The sequence below is a fragment of the Cetorhinus maximus genome, chromosome 24 (genome assembly GCF_964194155.1).
Source record: "Cetorhinus maximus chromosome 24, sCetMax3.hap1.1, whole genome shotgun sequence".
Lineage (NCBI taxonomy): Eukaryota > Metazoa > Chordata > Chondrichthyes > Lamniformes > Cetorhinidae > Cetorhinus > Cetorhinus maximus.
Window position 1 is genome coordinate 4,188,167 of NC_135902.1, and position 25,912 is coordinate 4,214,078.

The window sequence follows — 25,912 nt, forward strand, 5'->3', positions numbered from 1 at the left end:
GGTAACCCACCTGGGCTCAAAATTTAAAATTCTCATTGTTGTGTTTAAATTGCTTTGTGGCTTTACCCCTTAATCTCCGATCCCACCAATATCCACACCCCAACACTCCATATATCTGACTCTGACATCATTGTGCATCATTTCCTCCCTTTGCTTTATCACTGATAGTGATGCCTTCAGTCGCCTTAGTCCCATGTTCTGGAATCAACTCTCTCATCCAATTTTCCATCCCCCTCCTCTCCCATAAAGAGGCCCCTTAAAAATTTTCTGATGATCCCACTAATATTTCCTTCTTTGCTTGTTTCTTTACTTCTTTCCTTTTTTGATTACAATATTGTGAAGTACTTTGGGATGTTTTTCTTTATTTATGGTACTACATAGGTTTACATTGTTGCTTGAGCAATGAAAGAATAGAATGGTATATTTCCCTTCATCCAATTTCCTCACCACCCTGGGAACAATCAGGCTGAAATTTGATGAACTCGTTTTCCAGTAACTGGTAAATCCAATGTTTATTTTTCCATAGAAAAGTTCTCATTGTAATCTTGCAGAATATGGGAAAGCATCTTTTCCTAATTATCGAAGTGATAAGATAAACTGTAACTCAAATGTCAGAGCGGCTCATATTTCACTTGATTTCTTCCAGAGACCCACAAACCAGGAAATTTGCTCACACCTATCACAAGATGAGAAGTGGGGATGTTTGCTGATGACTGCACAATGTTCAACTTCTCAGATACTGAAGCAGTCGTGCAAATATGCAGCAAGACCTGGGCAATATTCAGGCTTGAGCTGATAAGTGGCAAGTAACATTCCCATCACAGAAGTGCCAGGCAATGACCATCTTCAACAAGAGGGAATCTAACCATCACCCCTGACACCACCACCTGCAAATTCCCCTCCAAGTCACACACCATCCTGACTTGGAACTATATCGCCGTTCCCTCAATGTCACTGACTCAAAATCCTGGAACTACCCTCCTAACAGCACTATGAGTGCACCTACACCACATGGACTGCAGCGATTCAAGGCAGCAGCTCACCACCACCTTCTCAAGGGCAATTAAGAGTGGGCAGCAAATGCTGGCCTAGCCAGCAACACCCACATCACGTGAAAGAATGAAGAAAATGAGGGTATGCTATTAACCAAGTGACTCTTCTCATGAGGCTTGTTTATTTTGAAAAAATTGTTACTATAAGAAAAACAATGGACTTGCATTTATTCAATACCTTTCATGTTCCAAAATGCTTCACAATAGTTTGCATTAATATAGCATCTTTAACATAGTAAAACACCCCAAAGCACCAAAGAACCAAATTTCACACTGAGCCACATTACATAATATTAGAGCAAAAGATCAAAAGCTTGGTCAAAGAATTAGGTTTTAAAGAGTGTCATACAGGAGGAAAGAGAGGTAGAGAGATGGAGAGATTTAGCAAGGGAATTCCATAGGTTAGGCACTAGGCAGCTGATGGCACAGCCACAAATGGTGAAGTAATTAAAATCAAGGTTGCTAAAGCGGCCAGAATTAGATAAGCAGAGATATTTAGATGGGTTCTGGGGCTGGGATAGATTACAGAGTTGGGCTTTGAAAACAAGGGTGAGAATTCTAAAATCGAGGCATTGCATTACCAGGAGCCAATGTAGGTCAGTGAGTACAGAGGTGATGAGCGCATGGGACTTGGTGCAAGTTAGGATATGAGCAGCAGAAATTTGGATGAGCTTTAGTTTATGGGCGCTGGAATATGGGAGTCTAGCCAGGGTGTGTTGAACAGCCAAGTATACAAGTAACAAAGGCACAAACACAGACAAATAATTGTTTTTTTTTTAAACGCATAGTCACACAGTCCAACATGGCAAGCAATTTGCACAAATTCGGTCTCACAAACAGCAAATGATATCAATGACTAGTTAATCTTTTTTGCTGATATTGATGGAGAGGGGAATGGTGGCCAGGACACTGGGAGAACTCCTTGTTCTTCTTTATTTAGTGTTATGGGATCTTTCCTGTACATTTGAACGAGCAGGTGGGCCCTTGTTTTAATGTCACAGGACCTCCAACAAAGCATCACACCCCCAGTACGGCACTGGAAAGGCATCCTAAAATATATGCTCAAGCCATGGAAGGAATTGAACAAATAATTGTTTGACTTACGGACGGGATAGTTAGTTATATTAGGCTCACACTTGAAAAGTCTAACTGTATATTTAGAGTTACCAACCTAATTACCTAACAAAGTCTACGGACCTCATAATGACTAACATTTTCATCAAACAGATCTCCCCTTTCATCAAAGGGGAGATCATATTTGCAAGCTGGAGAGCACTGCTGAAATTTATAATCATTATATTGCTTTCTCTATCTATAAATAGAAAGGGATTAACTTCAGTGCTTCAGGTTGGAATTCTGATCAGGTAACCAAGTTTGCTGATTACGTTCAAAATAACTTTTAAAAAAAAAAGCTTTCATGGTTTGATCAATCCCAGTTGTCACATTAGTTATCATTTGTTCACATACAATGGTCAACCAGAAAAATTGCAGCACAAAAGCATGAAGTTGATGGATGTAAAAATTATATTATCAGTAATTACTAACTGCCCAGTTGGAATTTGAAGCAAGAGCAGCCCACCACAGCTACTTATCAACTCTGACTAAAGTACAATTATTTGAATACTGTATACACTGTCTGTTCACGCACTCAATCACGACATGACAGGCTTAGAGCACAAGTAGGCAACCACAATAAAAAGCTTTACTTCTCTTCTGACCTAACTAGCTAATATTTTAAATCAATCACAATACAAACTAAATCATTTAAGCTCAAAGTGGGAGACCTGGTGTACAGCTCAGCTATTAAACAATAACACCCACTTGATATCTAACACAGCATATAGTTAATCCTCCTGGAATGTGGCAAAGGAGAAAATAGGAAGCGACACTACTGCTACTGCCACAGGCACAAATGTTTAGCTCTGCAGCAGTAAAATGAGCCTGGAATAGAAGCACTGCTTAGATTTGTGAGGCAAAGAGATACTGCCAGTAACTGCAAAGGAGACGGGATAAGAGAGAGGGGAAAGCAAGAGAGGATGAGTGTCAACAAGAAAAATGAGAGAAAGAAGCAAGGAACAAGAAACAAAGGAAGAGGGAAATTCAGAAATAGGGAACAGGTATGAGAACAGTTGGGAACAGTGCACATTAAAGCCCTACTGATGAGGTAGGTTTCAAAAGCTCTTGCCTGGTATACTGTACTCATAGCTACAGTAGGAATTTCAGTAAGCCTACACTATACTTGATTGACAGGGCCCCATTGTTCCTTGGTACTGTGCTACAATTACCTGGCCAGTACTATTTGTTTCTGATCTTCAGTTATGACTAGGCCTTGTGCAGTACAAAATATAAAGACCACTGCAGTTTCACAGCTACAGATTAGTGTGGGTAAAGATCACAGCTGTTACTTCAAACTGACCTAAAAGAAATAGTTGTTTCCACCAAGTTTTAATGGAAAAAACTTAAAGTGCAATAACTTTTGGTGAATGCCCCTTCCCCAATATCAATGCAAGGTTATATAGTTGTTAAATTATATTGTTGCTAAAAATGTACCTGCTCCAAGTCACAGTTTCACATCAAGCTGTAACTTTACACTTCGGGTGCTGTCTTCTAAGTTTGTGCTGCTTTAGATTTCATTTAAAATTTACTTTTAAAGTTTTAAGATACTTATATCCAGACCATTTGGTAACATATAGTAGAATATACATCTGTTGCTGCAGAATTCTAGTGGCTCTGTATGCTAATAAGGTATGTCACCAAACCATTTCCTTTTCCAGGTCTTCAGCTTTGAAAGGTTGGCTACAACTGATTTACAGAAGAGTTGCATTCATTGGCACAAGTACCACAGCAGTGTCTGCGTTTCAGTTCATGGCCTTTGGAAAAGGCTTAGAGGGAAGGGAAGAAAATACAATTTGGAATCAAATTGGCCGGGAATGGGACTGGCAATAAAAACCTTCTGAGAGCTTGCTCAGTGTTGAAAGCAAATGCACGTTTTTGTGTTTGTACTAAACTTGTGAACACAACTGTGAGGAACCAATCCAGAGAGGAACAATGACAAGTGTCAAGCACATTGATCACAAATAGTCAAGGTAACAGACAGCGGATAGGAATTTTTCTGCGCATCCATGCAGTGAAGAACCTTCCGCAGAATGGAAATGCAAAAGGGAAAAGGGAGTTTGTTACAAAGAGCGCACTGTTTTTTTCATTTGCCTACAAAAGTGATGTTAAAATAGCTCAACTTTACAAACCATATGAGGCTCTCTTTGCTTTCTGTACTCTGTAAGGAGGGAGCCAGTCCACTGAAAGCTGCCCTGAATGATTTCCTTTGCATTGTTCAAGAAATGACGATTTTTCTAGGAGACCTGATCAAGGTCAAATTGAAGATAACACTATCTACCCAAGATAAGAGAATAGTCAGTGTGAATTTTTCACACGGGGAATTCAACTTCTCCTGAAAACTGCTGTCTTAAGTCTTCCTTTATCTCTAGATTCAGGATGTCTGCCTTTCCTCACCTGACTATTAGGTGCTTGTTTCTTTTCGCTACAGTAAAACCCTTCAGTGATTGGTCAGGCAACATCATTTATACCATTCAGTGCTAAAGGAATCCTACAAAAATCACGATTAAAATTTATAAAGTTTGGAAACTGGGTGAGAAATTAAACTGTCCTTATTTCCCTCCCACTTGCTTTATACTCAACCTTCTTTCCTACATGGACCAACTGTGCTAAAAAAAAACATGTATTTGTGTCCCCAAAAATATACGAATCATCAAACGCTCAAGATGCTTTTACTAACCTGGCATCTAGGAAGGGTAAAATGCTGAAATGTGAGCCATTCACGATTGCCTGATCTGTAATGACGGACAATAACCTTCGGAAATTGCTTTATGATTGTAACTTTTTGAAGAGTTTCGAAAACACACACACCCAACCGGCCTAGGGAGATAGGGGAAAGAAAGCAAACCGTTAAAAGCTGCAGGGCATAAAGCTTTAATAAGAGTTAAAATATGCTAGCCTTTTCATCAGAAAAATCGGTACTTGAGAATATGGAGTTAGATATTTATTCGAGTTCAGAAAACACATAGCACTTAAATCTGCATGGTTTCACCATGTAATATTTCAAACAGCACCACTGTTTCCTTTTGTTAGATACACATTGTGTATGCCATGAACCGTAGATGGTTGAGAACCAGCTGCTTTCTCATTGGGTTAATTGGATTTCTAGTGCACTGGTTCCCAATGTGTAGAATCCGCATAGCCAGTAATTCCAATGTTAACGTGACAGATTTGCTAATGCTGACAGTCAGGAGGATCCGGTCTTTCCAAGCCGCTAGCACTGCAAATGCGGCAAGTTTACTTTGGGTCAAGAACCAGTTTCAGAAGAATCAAGCACTGGAAGGAAATAGCCGTGTAAAGCCAATATACCAAGCAGAAACATCTGCAATGCCTCTCCATGAGTCTATATCAGTTTGGACCTGCTACCCAATAACTTTTGGGTAGTTCTCAAAGTCAAGAAGCTTTCTATATAATTTAATGTTAGAACTATCATAATTTATAGCCACTTTTAGCTTCAGAATACTAGATTAATCTCTTTAATCTATTTTATACACTAAACAGTGATTAGCCTTAGGCCAATGTATTTATTGGTGCACAGTAGCCATCTAGAGATTTGTATGTTAAACATGCTTGAGTTCTCCAGTATAATGATGTTTTATTTGCAATATAACTTCTGAACTGCGATGTAATGTGATATATGAAAATATATGAAATATGAAACATTACATACTCTTTCTGGGAGAATTTTTTCAGCTTAGCATTGATGTTATCATTTGTGTCATTACATGCAGCAAGTTCTGAGTCACTCAAAACTCAATGACTTTGCTGATTGATGTTGTATTGTGTAAAAACTAAAAAATGATTTACACTAACTTTTTACAACAGGCATGATGCTGCATATTCAACTAAAAAGAACCTGAAACTTGTTATTAAATAATCAGACACAGATGTCTGACCTATAAACATTCCATGAAGATATTACCAGAAACCAACCAATTAAGCATTCACACAAAATACTTTTCCTCCAACAAAAAAAATGGCTCCACGTTCATTTAATTACTATTTCCAGGATTCCCCATGTCTTTTCAAGCTACAATTCTAGTTACTGTGGTGGCCTTTGACCCGAAAGCAGTACAGTAACAAAAATTTGTAAATTCTTTAAAATGACTGTGGAATCTATAATTGTTTTTAAGAATGTTTAAAAAGGACTTTTAAGAGTTTGGGATCATTTGGCATTTTCTTGAATAAAAATAAATACTGGTCCAGGTGACCTGATGAGTTTTTACCTGGAAAAGTACGAGAAGGAAAGCAGGCTAAGATATGAAAGCCGTGAAGCCAACAGGCATAAAGGAGAGCTGCAGGCAGAAGATGATCAGCACACAAATGCAGGAGCTCTTGGAGGCACTGCATGGGCAGACTAAAAAGCTGGGAGCTGTGTGAATAGCTTGGAGACACTAACGAGCTGGGTATTTTACCAGAAGTGGCCAAACCGTGTTCCGGGGTGTTGTTGGTTGGTAGGCTGAAAAGGAATTCTGGAAAACTACACCATCAGGACTGCCATGACCAGAGGGAGAGGGGATTTATAGAAGTGTGCCTTGATGATGATAATCATATCAGTGAAACTTGGAGGTGAAAGGTGTTTTTGGATAGGACTCTTGATCTATCCTATGTCAATAAAGAACACCATATTGTGGAACTGTGTAGCTACATACATACGAATTAGAAGTAGACCATTCGGCCCCTTGGGCCTGCTCCGCCATTCAATAAGATCATGGCTGATCTAATTCTGGCCTCAACTCCACATTCCTCCTACCCCCCCATAACCTTTGATACGTAGTGCCACAAGTCACATGGGAATGATGAAACTGCTTGTGGAAGATGTCACTTTGTTATATCAACTATTTCAAGTGAATTTACGTTGATTTTGATCTGTGTTAAAGTGGAAGCTACAGAAGTAATCTTGTTGATTATTACTTACCACTGGGTGTCGTTCTGTAAATTTAGTTATTTTGCTTTACGGTTCCCCCATGGGGATCGTACACTACACAATTCCACAGTGAAAACATCAAACGAACACGGTGGCCCTGATTACAGTGAGTTCTCATTGCAATTATGCAGTAAACGGGAGAGCAGCTTGCAGAGTCTGCACATGCACATTTAAACACAGAAATTCAAAGTTGTTGCCGAATTTTCTTTGCTTCTATACAATCTTTGCTAAACCAGTACCTCTGAGAAACTTGGCATTAAAGCACATGACGGGTGTGAAGTTGTATTCGTCTTCTAATTGTGCACTAAACTCCAGGAAAAGTTAAAAGTTGTTCAAGCATTCAGGTTTAAGTGAGTTTTTAATGCCATGATACATCTTAATTACTCCCAAGCAACCTCTCTGACGCTGAAAGTTTAATTTTTAAAGTGTGGAGATTCATTCCTCCACAATTTAATTATCATTGGAGATGTTCTTTTCTACTTTTCCTTTCTGTCTCATCTCATTCTCTCAATCACAACTTACATTCTCAATCTTTATTTCACTTTTTGTATATGACTTTACATTGAATTATTCTAATTTATATTGCATGTTTCAGCATGGTTGCTTCAATCTGATTGGTTAAAGAAGCACACTGTTGCTCACACTCACACACATGGCTAATTCCCTGTAGAGCACACCACACTGAAAAAATTCACTAAAAAGCATAAGTTGCCATTCAAAAGCTCATGAAAAGTATTTGGGAAGCTGTAAAATGTAATGAGTGACAAGTGTCATTCATTCACCACTGACTGAAAAATCTAGGCTATTATATAAAGCAACGTTAGCATAAATAACTCATCTTGTAGCTTCATCATTTGTTCAATATATGTTGTACAGTCACCATTTCAGACACAAACCATTTAATTCTGACTTCTGTAGTTGACTCAGTTGTATCAGGCAGTAGGATTTGTTGCAATCATTCAAGTAGGCCACTCAATTTAAAGTGAAACATTAAACTCAGAACATTCACTCACTTTTTCTGGTCCACTGGACAAACTAACTATAAACAGGGTTTTTGTTTGCAAAAGGCCCATCAAGCTTGTAAAACTGTTTCACATCCTCAGTGTTAAATCAATGAGCGTGAAGTTAAATGGCACAAAGGAAGAAAAGCATCCTGGAACAATGAAAAAATTCTAGAATACAACAGTAACACGTTTAAGTTTTGCCTTCAAAATTCCCTTAGGCACAGCACTGCTAGTCACTCCTGAGATAGCCCGAGTGCCTTTTTTATTTGTTCAAGGGATATGAACATCATTGCCAAAGCCAACATATGCTGCTCGTCCCTAATTACCCTTGAGAAGGTGGTGGTGAGCCGTCTTCTTGAACTGCTGCAGTCCATGTGGTGTAGATAGACCCACAGTGCCGTTTGGGAGTTCCAGGAATTTGACCCAGCGACAGTGAAGGAACAGCAATATAGTTCCAAGACAGGATGGTGTGTGACTTGGAGGGGAAGTTGCAGGTATTGGCATTCCCATGTGCTGCTGCGCTTTTTCTTCTAGGTGGTAGAGGTTGCAGGTTTGGAAGGTGCTGTCGAAGGAACCTTGTTGAATTGCTGCAGTGGATCTTGTAGATGGTATACACTGCTGTCACTGTGTGCCGGTGGTGGAGGGAGTGACTAAGGTGGCGAATGGGGTGCCGGTCAAGCAGACTGCTTCGTCCTGGATGATGTCTATCTTCATGAGTGTTGTTGGAGCTGCATTCATCCAGGAAAGTAAAGAGTATTCCATCACACTTCTGATTTATGCCTTTGGGGAGTCAGGAGGTGAGTTACTTGCTACAGAATTCCCAGCCTCTGCCCTGCTCTTATAGCCACAGTATTAATATAGCTGATCCAGTTAAGTTTCTGGTCAATGGTGACCCCAGAATATTGATGGTGGGGGGTTCGGCAATGGAAATGCCAGTCAAAGCGAAGGGGAAAAGGTTAGATTCTCCCTTTGGGAGGTGATCATTGCCTAGCACTTGGGTGGTGCCACAACAACAGGAAATTATGACTGAGTGAGATCTACCTACAACTTCACCAGCTAACCAGAGACACATTGAACTGTTTAAAGGCCTGGTTTAAAAAAATACAAGAAAAGACACTGATCAAAAATGGCTGCCACGAGTCACTTGATGTCTGATATTGTAAAGCTGACCACTTCTCTGGAAAGTTTCTATATGAACTGCACTGCAGACCTGTTGCATGGAATTTCACACCTAGGGTTTGTCAAGGTCCACTTCAAACAGGGGCTCTCTTGAAAGAAAGGCATTAAAAATGCAAAGTGCTGGACTTTGTTCAGCTGCAGCTCTATCAAGACAATGGGAACTGGTAACCAGTCAGATACTCAGACATTTAAAGCTCCCCATGGAGGATGAAATCACCATCTCCTGTTGATTTCTATCTTGAAATGTGTCAAAAATTTCAGAGATGAAAAGATCAAAAAATGGGATTATTTTGGACGGCAACAATGACTGCAAAGCATGACCAAATTCCTTTCTAGGAATATATAGACAGGAGTTTTAAAAACTCCTGCTCTGCAAAACAGAATCAGGAGGAGGAGGAGGAGAATCAAACTAAAAACACTGCTGGAAGAGAGCAGAAAAGATCTCTCTTTCTCTCTCATGCTAAAAGAGTGTCTTCAACAAAGCGCAGACCTGAACCAAGTCAACTCCAGGATTCTACGGGAAACCAACTTCAAATGACTGCAATGTTCAACAATGTATACATCAAAGACAAGCAAAAGGCTTAATCACATATTCTTTTAACTTCTGTTGGACTCTAACTCTCTTACTCCTGATACCTGTGTATGTGTATCATTGTGTCTTTATTAATAATTTTTCTCAGGTTTAGTAACTAATAAACTTACTCTTTGGCTCAAGAAAACCTGGTTTGATTGGCTTGTTAACAAATCAATACATTTGGACTGGAAAAGGCATTTACAGGGAAAATAAATTTTAAAACCTTTGTTGCGACCAATTGAGGTGGCTGAATAGAAGGGGAGCCAGCTCACTCCTCCTCACCCGGTTGTAACAGTGGCGTGAATATTACTTGCTACTTGTGTGCCCCAGCCTGGATGCTGTCCAGGTCTTGCTATATTCAGGCATGGGCTGCTTCATTATCTGAGGAGCTCTGAATGTGCAATCAGCAGCGAACACTCCTACTTCTGGCTTTATGATGGTGGTGGGGTCGTCCTCTATGAAGCAGCTGAAGATAGCTGAACTAGGTCACTGCCCTGAGGAACTCCTGCAGTGATGTTCCGGAGCGGAGATGATTGGCCTCCGACAAGCACAACCACTTTCCTTTGTGCTAAGTACGACTCCAACCAGTGGAGACTTTTCTCCCCCGATTCCCATTGACTTTAATTTTGCTCGGGCTCCTTGGTGCCACACTTGGTCAAATGCTGCAAGTGCAAACACTTTCTTCAATTCAGCTTTTTCCCATATTTGGACTAAGGCTATAATGAGATCTGGAGCTGACTGGTCCTGGCCAAACCCAAACTGAGCACTGATGTGCAGGTTACTGCTATGTAAGTGTAGCTTGATACCACCATTGACCACACCTTTCATTACTCTACTGATGGTGGCATATAGACTGTTGGGGCATTAATTGGCTGGGTTGGATTTGTCCTTCGTTTGGTGACAGGACATGCCTAGGCTATTTTACTCATCATCGGATAGATGCCGGTGTTGTAGCTGCGCTGGAACAGCTTGGCAAGGGGTGCACAAGTTCTGGAGCACAAGACTTCCGTACTACAGCCGGATGTTGCCAGGCCCAGTCTTTGCTGTATCCAATGTCTTAAGCTGTTTCTTGATATTACATGGAATTGGCTGAGGGCTAACCTCAGATACTGGGGGTCTCAGGCAGAGGACAAGATGGATTACCCACTTGGCACATCTGGCTGAAGGTGGTTGCAAATGCTTCAGCCTTGTCGTTTACACTGATGTGCTGGATTTCCCCCATTATTCAGGATGGGGATATTTGTGGAGCCGCCTCCTCCTCTGATTAGTTGTTTAATTGTCCACCACCATTGACGACTGGATGTGCAGGACTGCAGAACTTAGATCCTATTTCTTGGTTGTGGGACCACTTAGCTCCATCTATAACATGCTGCTTCCACTGTTTAGAATACATGTAGACCTGTGTTGTAGCTTTATTGGGTTGGCACCTCATTTTTAGGTTTATCTAGTGCTGCAAGCTCTCCTACACTCCCCATTGAACCAGGGTTGGTCCCCTGGTTTGACAGTAACGGTAGATTGAGGGATATGCTGGGCCAAGAGTTACAGATTGCGGTCCAATAAAATTCTGCTGCTGTTTATGGCCCACGGTGCCTCATGGATGCCAAATTTTGAGCTGTTCTGAATTTACTCCATTTAGCACAGTGATAGTGCCAAATATCATGATCCTCAGTGTGAAGTCAGAACTTTATCACCATAAGGACTGGTCACCCCTACCAATACTGCTACGGGCAGTTACAAGTGCAACCGGTAGATTGCTGAGGATGTGTCAAGAAGACTTGCTTCTTGTTGGTACCTTGACCACCTGTCAAAGGCCCATTCTGGCAGATACATCTTTCAGGTCTTGACCAGCTTGGTAAGTAGTGCTTCCAAGCACTCTTAGCAATGGATACCAAAGTACTCTGTGCCCTTGCTAACCTCAGTGCTTTTCCAAGTGGTGTTCAACGTGGAGGAGGACTGATTCATCAGCTGAGGCAGGGTGGTAGGTAATAATCAGCAGAAGATTTCATGCCTATGTTTGACCTGAAGCCTTGGGACTTCACGTGGTCCAGAGTCAATGTTGAGAACTTCCAGGGTTAATGTTCAAGCTACATTCTCCTCTCTCCGCTGCCCCCAACTTTGGTATGAGAGATTATTGGATCCGTGGTAAATGGATTATAGCCTTGCAGATCAGTGCCACCTACTGAATATTCTTTAATATGATGAGTTGCACATATATTCATCTGTGACAACCAATCAAGGATTGAACACTAATTAATAGAATTACTCTTCTACAAATCAAATATGCATGATACCAAGGCAGGTGGTACGATTTTAAACTGATGTTTTAATAAAACTATAACAAACATGCCTTACCTTAGAACTACCCAATACCACTGGGGTTTGCAAGCAAAACATTTTTTGGCTGTTTGCTTACAATATTAATTCATGGATAGACAAACTCTTTTTCTGCAGCTTGTTACATTCTAAGAAGCATAATTTCAAAAAAAAATGACCATCCAGTTGTGGCACTCCTATCCATAATAAATATAAAACATTGCAATTAATTGCATGGACTAAGAAGTGTCCAAAATACAGATGGTTACAATTCGCTTTTGCCCTGTGTAAATATAATCTGTAACCAGCACAGAAAATGCTGTTTTCATACCAGTGACTTAATTCAATATGTGACAAGATAATCCATCTTCCATTTCAGACATTTCCCTTACCTAAGAAAACATTAATTCAAGTAACCAATTAAGATATTTACACCTAATTTCCTTTAACAGAAAACTCACAAATCATTAGACCATCGATGCATTACTTTAATGTCCTGCACATTTATCACAAGAAAATCACTTAAACAACAATTTACTCAATTTTCCAGAACACTGATGCACTTGTTTTAATGCAAACGCATCAAAAAAAAGATTTCAAGGGGGATTTGTTTTGAATCTTACAAATGCAGATCAATTTTTTTCATTATTCATGCTCCACACAAAAATTTAGCAGAAGCTCGCCACAAACACAGTACTTAATTCTGAGTGCCTATGTAGCCTTTTGGCACCAATTACACAGACGTGCTAGACAACCGGACATTCAGAAGTGATGTGGGAAACGAAAGGGCCGTCCTGCCATGATTCATTTGTTAACAGTACAATATTCAATCCAGCTATTCTAACTCCAATGCTGCCAAACCAGAAACTCTGGAAAAAATTGGTTTTAGAAGGGAAAATTTAACATATTGCTACATATCGTTATAATGTCTGGGAGCTGAGCCAGGACAGAAGGCTGCAGTTGAAGTTCCCATTTTGCTGCTGTCTAACCCCATTTCCTTGGCAGCATGTTACACTGGGACAGGAACAATATACTCAGCTATTCCCTCTACTTGACTTCAGAAAAGAGCATGCATTGATAAAGCGCTGTTATCACATTCTCAGGACGTTTCAAAGTGCTTCACAGCATTTGAATTTACTTTTGAAGCGTAGTTACTGTGTCGGTAAATGCCTATTTTGCACATGCAAATACCACAAGCAGCAAAGGAGATAAACGATTTGTTAATCTGTTTCTGGCAGTGTTGTGGAGGGATGAAAGTTGGCCAGGACACCAGGAGAACCTCTTCAAGCAGTGCCAAGGAATATTTTACATGCAGCTGAAAGGTCAGGCAGGACCTCAGTTTAGTGTGTCATCTAAAAGACAACAGAAGTGAAAGTGATGTTATTTCAAGCCGGGCCATTGGCAGTGCTTCTAGACAGCAAAGAAAATTCAAATAGGGGGAAAAAAAAGACAGAGTAGTAGTAGACACTGGTAGATATACAAATCACAAAGTAGCAATGCAAATTAAAAAGACCATTTAAAAAAGAACAATTGAAGCACTGGGGCTCATTTCTCGAGGGACAGAATTGAAAAGCAGAGAAGTTATGTTAGGCTTGTATAGTGCCTTGGTTAGATCACACTTTTTCTGAACAGCGCAGGTCTCCGTGCTGTAAAAAGGATATAGAAGCAGTGGAGAAGGTCAAGGGAATTTACTAGAATTACATATTGGGGAAGATTGAAGCTGGGACACTTTTCTCTAGAAGAGTAGACTGACAGTTTGTTGTTGATGACATGAGGTGGTCGCCCAGCACTTTCAGTCTGTGGTTCACTGGTTGAAAAACTTGCTTTACAATGTCTGTACTGGTGATTTTTTCCCCTTTTCCTCTTGACAGGGGTTTTCAGAGACAGCAGGTTACAGAGATGTGAGGAATAGCCAGCTAGCTACCATGGCAGAATTACTGGAATCTTACAAACACAGGAGAGACAGGTTTTAGATCTTCCCTCTTTGCAGGCTAGGAGCTGTACTGCCTGCACTGTTACCACACAAAACCCTGGCCATCTGGTCAGGACTACAGGTAATTTTTCTCCTTTTCCTCTCGACAGGGTTTTCAGAGAAAACAGGTTACAGAGATATGAAGAATAGCCAGCTAGTTATTATGGCAGAATAACTGGAATCTTACAAACATAGGAGAGACAAGTTTTAGGTCTTCCCTCTTTGCAGGCTAGGAGCTGTACTACCTGCATTGTTACCACACAAAATCCACCTGGTCAGGAACCAGTTAAAATGCTGTCATCAGGCTGTTCCCCTTAGTCCAGGGCTCCTTTCTGGCACCTTTCTGTTCTTTTATGGCACACTGTGTTCCAGGATAGCAACATTGTAGATATTCCTCATCCTATTCCGGTGAACATGTCTTTCAACAGCAGCCATGGGAGTTTTTAAAGCCACAGTCTAATTTTAAAGCCACAGTCCAAGAAGAATAAAATAGGCTCTTTACACATATTTAACTGCAAAGAAAATCTTATATAAAATTGATCATTAGGCAACTGGACATCACAGAAGTGAGTAACTAAAATGACAGCCAATTAGAAGCCAAACTATTACATACACAGTGACTCACAAAAACTATCCTTAACCATTGTCTAGACATCCAGTACCTTACAGGTCATCAGAAGTGCCAAGACAGCTGCATATTCCAGCACATAGAGGAATTAATGAGTTGCATCCAGGCTCTAAACTGAGTATCTTTGCTAACATCCTCACAAAATTAAAAAGGATTAAAACACAATCAGATAATACATACATTGTGACATTATATACCAACTGCAACTCACTCACCCTGTTTCCCACAACTTTGTTGCATTCGTTTTTTGCCCCTGTTCAGGTTTCCTTGAACTACTTCCTGTTGACAAGGCCAGGCAGACAGCCAGCAGTCACCACTGTCAATGAGCTATTTGTTGCATCAGAGAGATGACTCATTCTCCAATTGGTCTCCTTTCCATTGTCTAGTTACTAATTTCCATGACACAGTACATTCAAAAATTGAAATTTCATCACTCAAGATTTACCAAGAGGCTATATCCTAGACCTTCACACATTCAATTATTAGACACAAACAGCCAAGGTTTAACTACCTATCATATCCAATCACCAAGCACCTCATTTCATCAGAACAACATTTTCATTTCTCAAATTAACCATTCTCATGGCCTTTTGTGTGAGACTAATTTAGTGCAAATAGTACTAATTGGCCAACTTTATGTTAAAACCTATACTATCAGTAACTGGGTTGAAACAGCCCAAATCTATTTTAAATTGTATTCTCATAACTGTTACAGAGATGAGACATCTAGCCCATCAATTTGGTCTGAATTTAACTTGCTAATCCATAGGTGAAAGGACAGTGTGATAATCACTGTCCTTTACTATCTCTTCTATATTAGCATCATTATGATTTAGTGGCTAGTCTTCGGAGAACACACTGTAATTAAATTTGGCTAAATATTGCTAAATTGGGAAAGCGTTCTGTAAACTAAAACCCAGAAAATGTTTTATTCACTTTATACCATGTAATTGTTACAAAAATCTTAATAAATGTATGTGGTAAGCATTGGCACCCAGCTGGATACATATCATAAGATGTTAGGATATAAGATAAAATCAGAATCAGATTATCCCATTCAAACGTAGACACACAAAAGAAAATGAAGAACCTTCCTATCCAGCTTAAACTGCATCATTCTATTTAGTCTCTTTGGATTAAAAGGTTGATGCAGCCCTTTGTGCCATTAAGTGGTTGTATGTGGACTGCCCACATGAAAAAAATCATGACTTTAATTTGGCTGTATCTTTGGTAACAGTACCTTTAGAGGGGGAGCAAGAGGGTACAGAAAATGGGCCACAACACACTATTTCATCACAGGTCGTCATATTCATTACTATAATAAATAACTCACTGTTCTTAAAATATAAAGATTGAAAATAATATAAAGATTGAAAATAATAATTTAAACTGCTCGGAAAATGAAAATCAAAACAATCAACCTGGACCACACACAGCATTTCTTAGGCAAGATTTGAGAACATCACTGGCACAGACCTAATAGCTGTTTATTGATCCAGTCTGTCAGAAAAAGAGAATGGAATGAACAGCACAAAAGCCTCACTCTTGCCTCTCCAAAAACAAAAAGAATTAAAACTTAACTTCAGGACATTACCAGGGTTATGGTGTACAATGAGATATAGCATCTAGAACAGTATTAATAATGGTCAGTTGCTATCAAATATATTATTATAGAATCAATATTGAAGGATTGAATGCAGGCCTGGCAAATTCCTACGGAAGAAGAAAATTGCCCCCCAAAATTGACTGGAAACAAACCACATATCCAAGCAGGAAGATTAAGAATAGCACTGACAGATTCCAATCAGCAGGCCACATTCATCGGAAACACAGAATTGAAAGAGGATGAGAAAAACCTACTCTAATGCAATTTGAGCTCCTTCAGTTCTGAGATTTTATCGCATTTCCTAAAAATTTTGTTGAGTTCAATTTGACAATACATATAGCGATTCTGATTCAGTGTGTAAGAAGCATGGAAATACCATACGATATTCTTCTCCACTACATTTCACACTTCAGTTAACATTTACTGCGCTAAAGTTAATTCTAGAGAATCAACTTGTTTTTTTTATATCTTTCATGGGATGTGGGGATTGCTGGCTTGGCCAGCATTTATTACCCATCCCTAACTGCCCTTGAAAAGGTGGTGGTGAGCTCCCTGCTCGAACTGCTGCACCCACAGTGCTGTTAGGGAGGAATTTCCAGGCTTTTGACCCAGTGACAGTGAAGGTGCGGCAATATATTTCCAAGTCAGGATGATGTGGGGCTTGGAGGGGGACTTGCAGTTGGTGGTGTTCTCATGCATCCGTTGCTCTTGTCCTTACAGGTGGTAGAGATCAAGGATTCGGAAGGTGCAATCAAAGGAGCCTTGGTGAGTTGCTGCAGCATATCTTGTAAATGGTACACCTTACTGTCACTGTATATCGCTGGTGAAAGGGGTGAATATTTAAGGTGGGGATGGGGTGCCAATCAAGTAGGCTGCTTTGTCCTGGATGGTGTCAAGCATCTTCAGCATTGTGGGAGCTGCACTCATCCAGGCAAGTGCCGAGTATTCCATCACACTCCTCATTTGTGCCTTGAAGCTGATGGACAGGCTTTAGGGAGTCAGGAGGTGAGTTACTCTCCACAGAATTCCCAGCCTCTGACCTGCCCTTGTAGCCACAGTATTTACATGGCTAGTCCAGTTCAGTTTCTGGTCAATGGTAACACCCAGGATGTTGATACAGCCCCTTTTATGACCTTGGAACATTTAACATGATGCAGCCAATTATGTACTTTTAAAACAGAAGCAAAATACTGTAGATGCTGGAAATCTGAAATAAAAACAGAAAATGCCAGAAATACACAGCATCTGTGGAGAGACAAACAGAATTAATGCTTCAGGTCTGTGACCTTTCATAAGAACTGGTGGAAGGTCGTCCACCTGAAATGTTAACTTTGTTTCTCTCCGCAGATGCTGCCAAAACTGTTGAATATCCCCAGCATTTCCATTTTTAAGTGCTTTTACAGTACAATCACTGTTGTAACATAGGCAAATGCATCAGAAAAGTTGCACACAGTAAGGCCCGACAAACACTATAATAGCCGTCCGCCAGAACTCTGGGAAACACCCCTGCTTTCCGTTGCGTAATATTAAAGGATCATTTACATGCAGGAGACAGTGGACAAGTCCCGTATTTAACATCTCATCCAAAAAAGTCATTTCTGTCAATGCTTAGAATCATAGAATGGTGACAGGATAGGAGACCATCATTTGGCTTCATGTGTCCCTGTCAGCTCTCCGCAAGGGCAATCAGCTAGTCTCACTCTCCTACCGTTTCCCTACATTCCTGCACTTTTTCCTTTTCAGGTGCTAGATCAATTCGCTTACAAAAGCCATGATTGAATCTATTGGTATCTCCAACACAGTCAGAAAGTACATTGCAGAGCCTAAGCACTCATTATATAAAAAGGTTTTTCCTCATGCCAACATTGGTTCAGTATCCTCTGGTTCTCAATCCTTCCACTAATAGGAACAGTTTCTCCTCACCTACTCCATTTAGACCTCTCATTATTTCAAACACCCCCATCAAATCTCCTCTCAACCTTCTCTCAGGAGAACAAACCCAGCTTCTCAAATTTATCCATGTAATTGAAGTCCTTCATCCTTGGAATCATTCTCATAAATCTTATCTGCACCATCTCTTAAGGCTTTTAATCCTTCTTAAATTGCGGTGCTCAGAGATGGACACAATACTCCAGTTGAGGCCAAATCAGTGTCATCATAACTTCTTTGCTTTTGTACTCTGTGCCCCTATTTATAAAGTATGGGATCCCATATGATTTCAACGGCTTGTGCACATATAGCTCAGACCCCTCTTCTACTCCTTCACCCCACTTTAGAATTGTACCCTTGAGTTATATTGCCTCCCTTCCCAAAATATATCACTTCACATTTCTCTGCATTAAATTTCATCCGCCATTTCATCAGCCTAAGCACCCTTGAAATCTAACACTATCCCCCTCACAGCTCACAAGAGTTCCAAGTTTTGTGTCATCTACAAATTTTAATTACCTTACCCATGCAGAAATAACAGGCTCAAGTCAGTAGCTGTGTTTTCATGGTTATCACAACATCGTTAATCACTACATCAGGTGCTCAGTGGAGCAGCAGATAGAGTACTAGATAATAGGGCAAATCAGGAGCCTGAGGCATTAAAAGCACTGTACTGCATGTCATCCACAATTATATACAAAACTGTATTTAAAATGTACTGTTTGAAAACAAATACTAATTAAAAACACAATTTAAAATTACGTTTAAAATGCATTATTCCACTCTGTTAATGGCCCTAAATTAAAACGAGCTCAGTTAGACTAGGAAATAGTTCGCATTCCCAAGCCAATACATTTGAACTACTGAGAAGATAGTGCTTTGAGAAATTATAGCACTTTCAATCTTTTTTAAGTTGGATGCTGTTTTGATAAAAATTACCTTTTCAAGAAACAAACGTTTAATACCGAGTAAAATATTAGATAGGTGCTACAAATTTTAAATGTAAACAAACATCTCGGGTTATAGAAAATCTGGACTTTTGATTTCTTTTGAATTTTAGAACATTATTTAAAAGGGAATTGTATTTTACTAAATGATCATATTCTGCAAATGTTATAGATACATGTACTGTTATCAATATGTCACTCACACTGTTCATGGTTTGAGCAATAGCTTAAAACTGTTGCATGGAAGCAGTGTCCAATAACAGACATTTAATATGGAATGCTCCCCTTTGTGATCCCATGAAGTTCTGCTCCAATAATTTTATGAATAGGAAGTGAATCAGCGCTGCTTATTGCCATCAGGTTATGAAAAATCTTATCACAAGGTTGTCCAATATACTAATAAATTGACTACATAAATGCAAGTTAATACAGCCCAAGAGGAAACCATTCAATAAAATGGAGTTCGCTATGCTACATCAGTCTCTGACAGATTATATACATTATCATTTGCTGAATATGGCATTCCTTGTGGTATTGTGAAAGACTGAAGCCAAGATGAAATGAAAAGAGAAAGGAGGCATTCCCCATATAGAATTTTAATAATTGTAAAATTTGATCATTTCCAATACTTCAAAGCTCAATCTTTAAATGCAGTTATCTGCTATTTATTTAGGAATAATGTTTGAACTTTTAACCAAAATAGAAATCAGATTTAACTGTCAAGCACTTAAAAAGAAAATATATAGCAGTAATCAATATATACTGTGGTTATTAATTACCAGCAATTGATGGAACAAAAACGAGTCTGTTACTGCTAATCAGAGTTTAATTCCCTTTGAAAAGAAAATGTGCAATGAATACAGAAAACCCCAATTTTAAAGAAACCCCTGGGGGAGGCGTGGCAATGGGCTGTTCTCAGGAATGATGCATTTAAAGTAATGGGAAATCTAATCATAGAGGTCATTTTCAATCCAATCCACAGGAGACCCTCACTCGGGGGCCTATTTACTTTAACCCTCGCATTGTGTGTGGTTTAAGTCGGCCTTTAGGATAAAGTCTCTGCCCAGTGGACTTCATGTTAAACATTATTTAAGGGTGAAAGAACCGACAGTTCGAACCGAACTTTTCCTGCGGTCGGTCGCAGGGTTTCGTCTTCCTCAATTCAAGGTTAACAGGGTCAACCGGAAAGGGAGCCAGGGCATAACACAACTGTTTTATTGTCCTTCGCTTTGTTTTCCGCTCCAGGCAACTTGCAGATCATTCCTCTCGCCCTGTTAACCGGACACGTACCTGGTAAGAGCCGACAAAACACACTGTACATGGTCTCTTTATCGGAGAGAGGCCCGTGAGCCGGCCCCTCTCACACTCACGTACTGCACGCCGCCATCTTGCCCCGCTCCCTGACCTCCCGCTCCACGAGCACTTCCGGGTTTCCGTTTCCGGTCGCAGTTGGAGCTCGGGGATTGGCTGGCGCCGCGCTGTCATGGCAACCGGGCCCAGCCCTGCGGAGACAAGTCCTTGTTCCATCCCCAGAGCTCCATCCAGGTGGGAGGTTTTGGCCCACTCACTATAATTGGTACTTTATCAATACAATAATATATTACTATAAATGTAATGATAAATATAAATAATCTAATAATAATAAATATAAATAATAAATCATGCTGCACCTTGTTTAGGTCAATTTGGATGGACCACAAAGTGTCCTAGGATTGCCCCCTAGCCTCAACCAACAAGATCCAGCACCACCAATATTTCATTTAGGGCAGGGTGACCAACTATCTCTTATTTTAAGAGACTGTCCCTTATTTTGACTCTTTGTCCCACGCCCCTTAAGGGCAGGGTGACCAACTCGCAGAGAAAAATTTAAGGGTGCGGATCTGTAGAGGGGGAGGGGGGAGAGGGTGATGCCAGAGCTGTGAAGGCAGGGGCAAAATTACAAGATAAACGGTGTTCCAGCCTCAAGGAACCTGGACACGGGACAGTCGGCCCAGTTACAGGACCATCCTATAAAGTCCAGGATGGTTGGTCACCCTGCTGAAGGGACACCTGTTGTCCCGTATTTCTAGAACATGGGCCGCTGAGCCTGGGAATCTCAGTTCAGTGGCTGAGTGGTTTCAGCAGGGCTGCAAGTCTGTGAGTCACCCAGCAGAGAGATGGCAATAAAAGCAAAATGGTGTGGTTGCTGGAAATATGAAATAAAGCAGAAACTTCTGGACCTCAGCAGGTCTGGTAGCACCTGTGAAAGAGAAACAGAGTTAATGTTTTAAGTCAACATGGCTCTTCTTCAGAACAGAGGGATGATAATGTTGTGACTCCACAAGATAGGTTGTGAGTTTTGATAGCTTTAAACAACCGCCACTCACCACCCTGCTCAGCTGGTCACCAGCAAACCCTGTAACCTCTCAGTCCCACGATTGAAGTGTCCCTTATTTTATTTCATAAGAGTTGGCACCCCTGCATTTAGGGCACCACTAATATAGGAAAACAAAACATGTTCAACTAAAAGAAACTCAAAGCAACCAAAGTTCTGACAAAAGCAAAGTGAACATTCCCAACTAAAACAATTTTGTTAACAGTATCTGTAAGACATTCCACCAGTTGCAGGGCCTTCAAATGAACATTTGCCTATGTCCCAAGGTCACCCAGGTAAGTAACAGTGTTCATACAGCATATCCAATAAAAAATACAAAATGCAATCATACAGTAAGCAAGGCCACATCTTTCAAGAGAAAAGATGGGTTATAATTGTTCAGCTGTAGGCCCCATCATAAGCATTTGGCATTTTGGGTTCGCACGAAGTTTCTCCTGACATGGAAATATCTCTGGCAGCAAACAGATCTACCACTGATGGAAGAGGGGAGATCTTTCATTTGTGTTGTCTATTAAGAATCTTTTCAAGAACTGAGCTAGTTTAGATATTTATCATTGAGGACACTTAACTAAAATTGCAATTTTTAAGACCATTTTTTAGTAAATAGTACCTTACATATGTTTGAATTTACAACTTTTTGCATGTCATTTAATAAATACAAAAGTATATATTTTAAAAATCACTAAATAAAACACACAGAAAGTGTTTTTAAACAATATTGTTGGCTCCCACCAATGCAAAATGTTCGCAAATAATACAAGTTACAAGCATGTGCTATTTTTAGTGCTTTTTTTTTACAATTTTCCTTTTTTTCAAAAATTTTTGCTAATGTTCCTTAATCTATTTTTGGATAACTTGGAATCCTCAGGCACTTGAATGCAAGTAAATAGTCGGTTACAGCATTTTACTGATGTTCCATCAGACTGGAAAGTAGTAAATATAACCCCTCTATTCAAGAAGGGAGGAAGGCAGAAATCAGGAAACTATAGGCCAGTTAGCCTGACGTTTGTCGTGGGGAAGGTACTAGATTCGATCACTAAGGAGGTTATAGCCGGGCACTTAGAAAAACTCAAGGTAATTGGGAAGAGCCAGCATAGTTTTGTGAAAGGGAAATCATGTTTAACCGATTTATTGCAGTTCTTTGAAGGAGTAACTTGCACCGTGGATAAAGGGGAGCCTGTAAATGTACTGTACTTGGATTTTCAGAAGGCATTTGATAAGATACCATATCAAAGGTTATTGTGGACGATAAAAGCTTATGGTGTTGGGGATAACATATTAGCAATTGGATAGAAGATTGGCTAGTTGGCAGAAAACAGAGAGTATGTATAAATGGGTCATTTTCTGATTGGCAGGATGTAACGAGTGGAGTCCCGGAGGGGTCTGTGCTGGGGCCTCAATATTTTACAATTTATATCAATGACTTAAATGAGGGGAGTGAAGGCATTATAACTAAATTTTCAGATGACAAAGATAGGTAGGAAAATATGTTGAGAAGAGGACATAAGGAGGTTGCAGACAGATATAGATAGGCTGAGTGAGTGTGCAAAAATCTGGCAGATGGAGTATCATGTGGGAAAATGTGAAGTTGTCTACTTTGGCAGGAAGAATAAAAAAGAAGAGTATTACTTAAATGGAGAATGAATGCAGAATTCTGAGTTGCAGAGGGATCTAGGTGTTCTAGTGCATGAGTCACAAAAGGTTAGTACGCAGGTACAGCAAGTAACTAAGAAGGCTAATGGAATGCTATCCTTTATTATGAGAGGAATTAAACATAAAACTAAGGACGTTATGCTTCAGTTATACAGGGCATTGGCGAGACCACATCTCGAATAGTGTGTGCAGCTTTGGTCTCCTTATTTAATGAGTGGTGTAATTGCATTGGAGGTGGTTTAGAGGAGGTTTACTAGATTGATACCTGGAATAAGTCAGTTGTGTTATGTGGATAGGTTGGACAGGTTGGGCTTGATTCCACTGGAGTTTAGAAGAGTGACAATGACTTGATTGAAATATATAAGATTCTGAACAGTCTTGACAAGGTGGATGGTGAAATGATGTTTCCTCTTGTGGGTGAATCTAGAACTAGGGGGCACTGTTTTAAAATTTGTGGTGCCCTTTTAGTACAGAGATGAGGAGAATTTTTTAATCTCAGAGGGTTGTGCGACTTAGGAACTCTCTGCCTCAGAAGGCAGTGGAGGCAGATTCATTGAATATCTTTGGGGAGGAGGTAGATAGATTCTTGTTAGGCAAGGGAATCCAAGGTTATTGGGGGTAGATGGGAATGTGGAATTAGAAATACAAACAGATCAGCCATGATCTTATTGAATGGCTGAGCAGGCTCAAGGGGCCAAATTACCTACTTCTGTTCCTATTTCATATGTTTGTATGTACCATCACTCATCAAAGATCAAACTTTCTCATTATATAGCGAAACTGATAGTGGATAGTGTGTTACAGAGTGGAATTATATCATTCCAAATCAGGAACATGTTACTCTTTGATTTAATGCAGAAATTAAACTATGAACATATAGAAGTACAAAAATGTTTTGAAACAGTTCAGCTGCCACCTGTGATGGAATCTACAGATACCATTAAACACATCCCATTTCAACCTCCACTCTTACTTCCCATGGACACAATCTTCTAGGCGAGGCAAAGAAGAAGCCTTAAGCCAATATAGGAAAAAAATCTCTGGGAATCTTCTTGCCAACCCCTTCTCTCTGGCAATTAAACAAGCTCCAACAGATCACTGTGACTTTTAACTGCCTACCTTTTTAACTCAAGGTGCCTTCCATTCAAAGGATCTCATCAAGTTCTCTTTTGATCACTTACAGCAAATTCACATGCACCGGTAACTAATTCCAGAATTCAACGATTCTCTATGACAAAGGGAACTTCCTACTGAGCCTAACGCTATGTTTTCATAACTTGCACTCATGCTCCCTATACATTATATGCAGTTTCATTTTCTCAGTTTTCCTATTGGAATTTTACAGCCAGCTTTATCACCAGGTGTTACCTAGTATTATCTTAGTGGGAAGCCTTAAGAGCATGTTACAGCAATAAGATTGTTGTGGGTAGGAAATGTGTGCCATTTGGCAAGAATTTGTTGTTGAGAAGATGATGGGAAGGGTTTTGGCTCCAAAAAGCACATCTGGAAATCCACATTGAGATGTTGAGGTTACGCATGTTAAGAAATGTCATGTGCAACAATAGCTCTTTGCATAGCGGGCATGTCTTTCAGATGTTGGGCATGGAATTTCTCAGGGTGTGTCAATATTTACAGATGGATCAGTCATGAAGAATGGCTGATTTAATACTTGCTATTTATCAGCCCTTTTTCAAAATTCAAACTGAAATGAAAATTAAATGTTGTTTATTGCAATCACATTAACCTAATACACAGTAACCTCTCCAGTCCGGAATGTTTGGGACCAAGTCATTTCCAGATTTCGGAATTTTCTGGATTATGGAATGATATCAAGATGTCTAACTACAAGTGTGTGAACTGGAAAACACCGTGGGCGGAATCGTCCCAGATTTGCACTCAGTGCAGTAGTGGGTGGGTAAAACAACTTTTTACCCGCAGGCCACAGTGGCGGCTTTTCACGCCGTATCTTCCCAAACCTGCTGCATTAATTATGCACTCCCTGGAAACACGCCGTTTCCATGACGGGCTGACTCTGATTCGCCCACCACACCGTCACCTCGCTGCCTTATCATGCCGGGCGCCACGTTTAAAGTACAGCCGCGTGCACACTAACCCAGGATTGCTGCAAATAAGACATGGCCCTGAAAGGCAAGAAGACTGCAGCCCCCTGGTTTAGTGACCCGTCCCTCAAGCGCCTTTTGAATGCTGTGGAGGCCCACCCTGATGTCCTCTACCCCCACTCTGCCCGCAGGCGGGGCAACAACATTACTATTCCGGCTTGGTAGGCAATGGCAGTGGTGATCAGTGCCAATGCTGCACAGAAGAGGTTGGCCATCCAGTGCAGATAGAGGATGAATGATCTCATCCGTGCCACCAGGGTAAGGCAACCATCTCATCACTCTAAACTCACACACTCAAGCCCATCACACATTCACTGGCATCTCACTCACTGTCAGCTCAAGGGACATCACCACTCACTCTTTCACACACACCCTCACATCTCCATATAGCCTCATCTGCTATGGAGACAGCCTCCTCAGCCCTGACCATCTTGAGGCCACTTGTACAGATCAACTTGTGCCTCCATACATCCTCAGTACAGGCCTCATCCTGCAGCCTCTTCCCTTGCCTGAGGCCACTT

General features: G+C 40.4%; 1 protein-coding gene across 1 annotated transcript in view; it reads right to left on the bottom strand.

Moving 5' to 3' along the window:
- Positions 1-20,654, bottom strand: part of cox10 (cytochrome c oxidase assembly factor heme A:farnesyltransferase COX10) — a 130,344-nt gene extending 109,690 nt beyond the window's left edge. The window contains exons 1-2 of the mRNA XM_078570680.1: positions 20,535-20,654; positions 4,846-4,985 (exon numbers count right to left, since the gene is read on the bottom strand). Of these exons, the coding sequence (XP_078426806.1) occupies positions 4,846-4,985; positions 20,535-20,565 (171 nt within the window). The 5' untranslated portion in view covers positions 20,566-20,654. The remainder of the gene's footprint in view (positions 1-4,845; positions 4,986-20,534) is intronic.
- Positions 20,655-25,912: the final 5,258 nt, after the last annotated feature.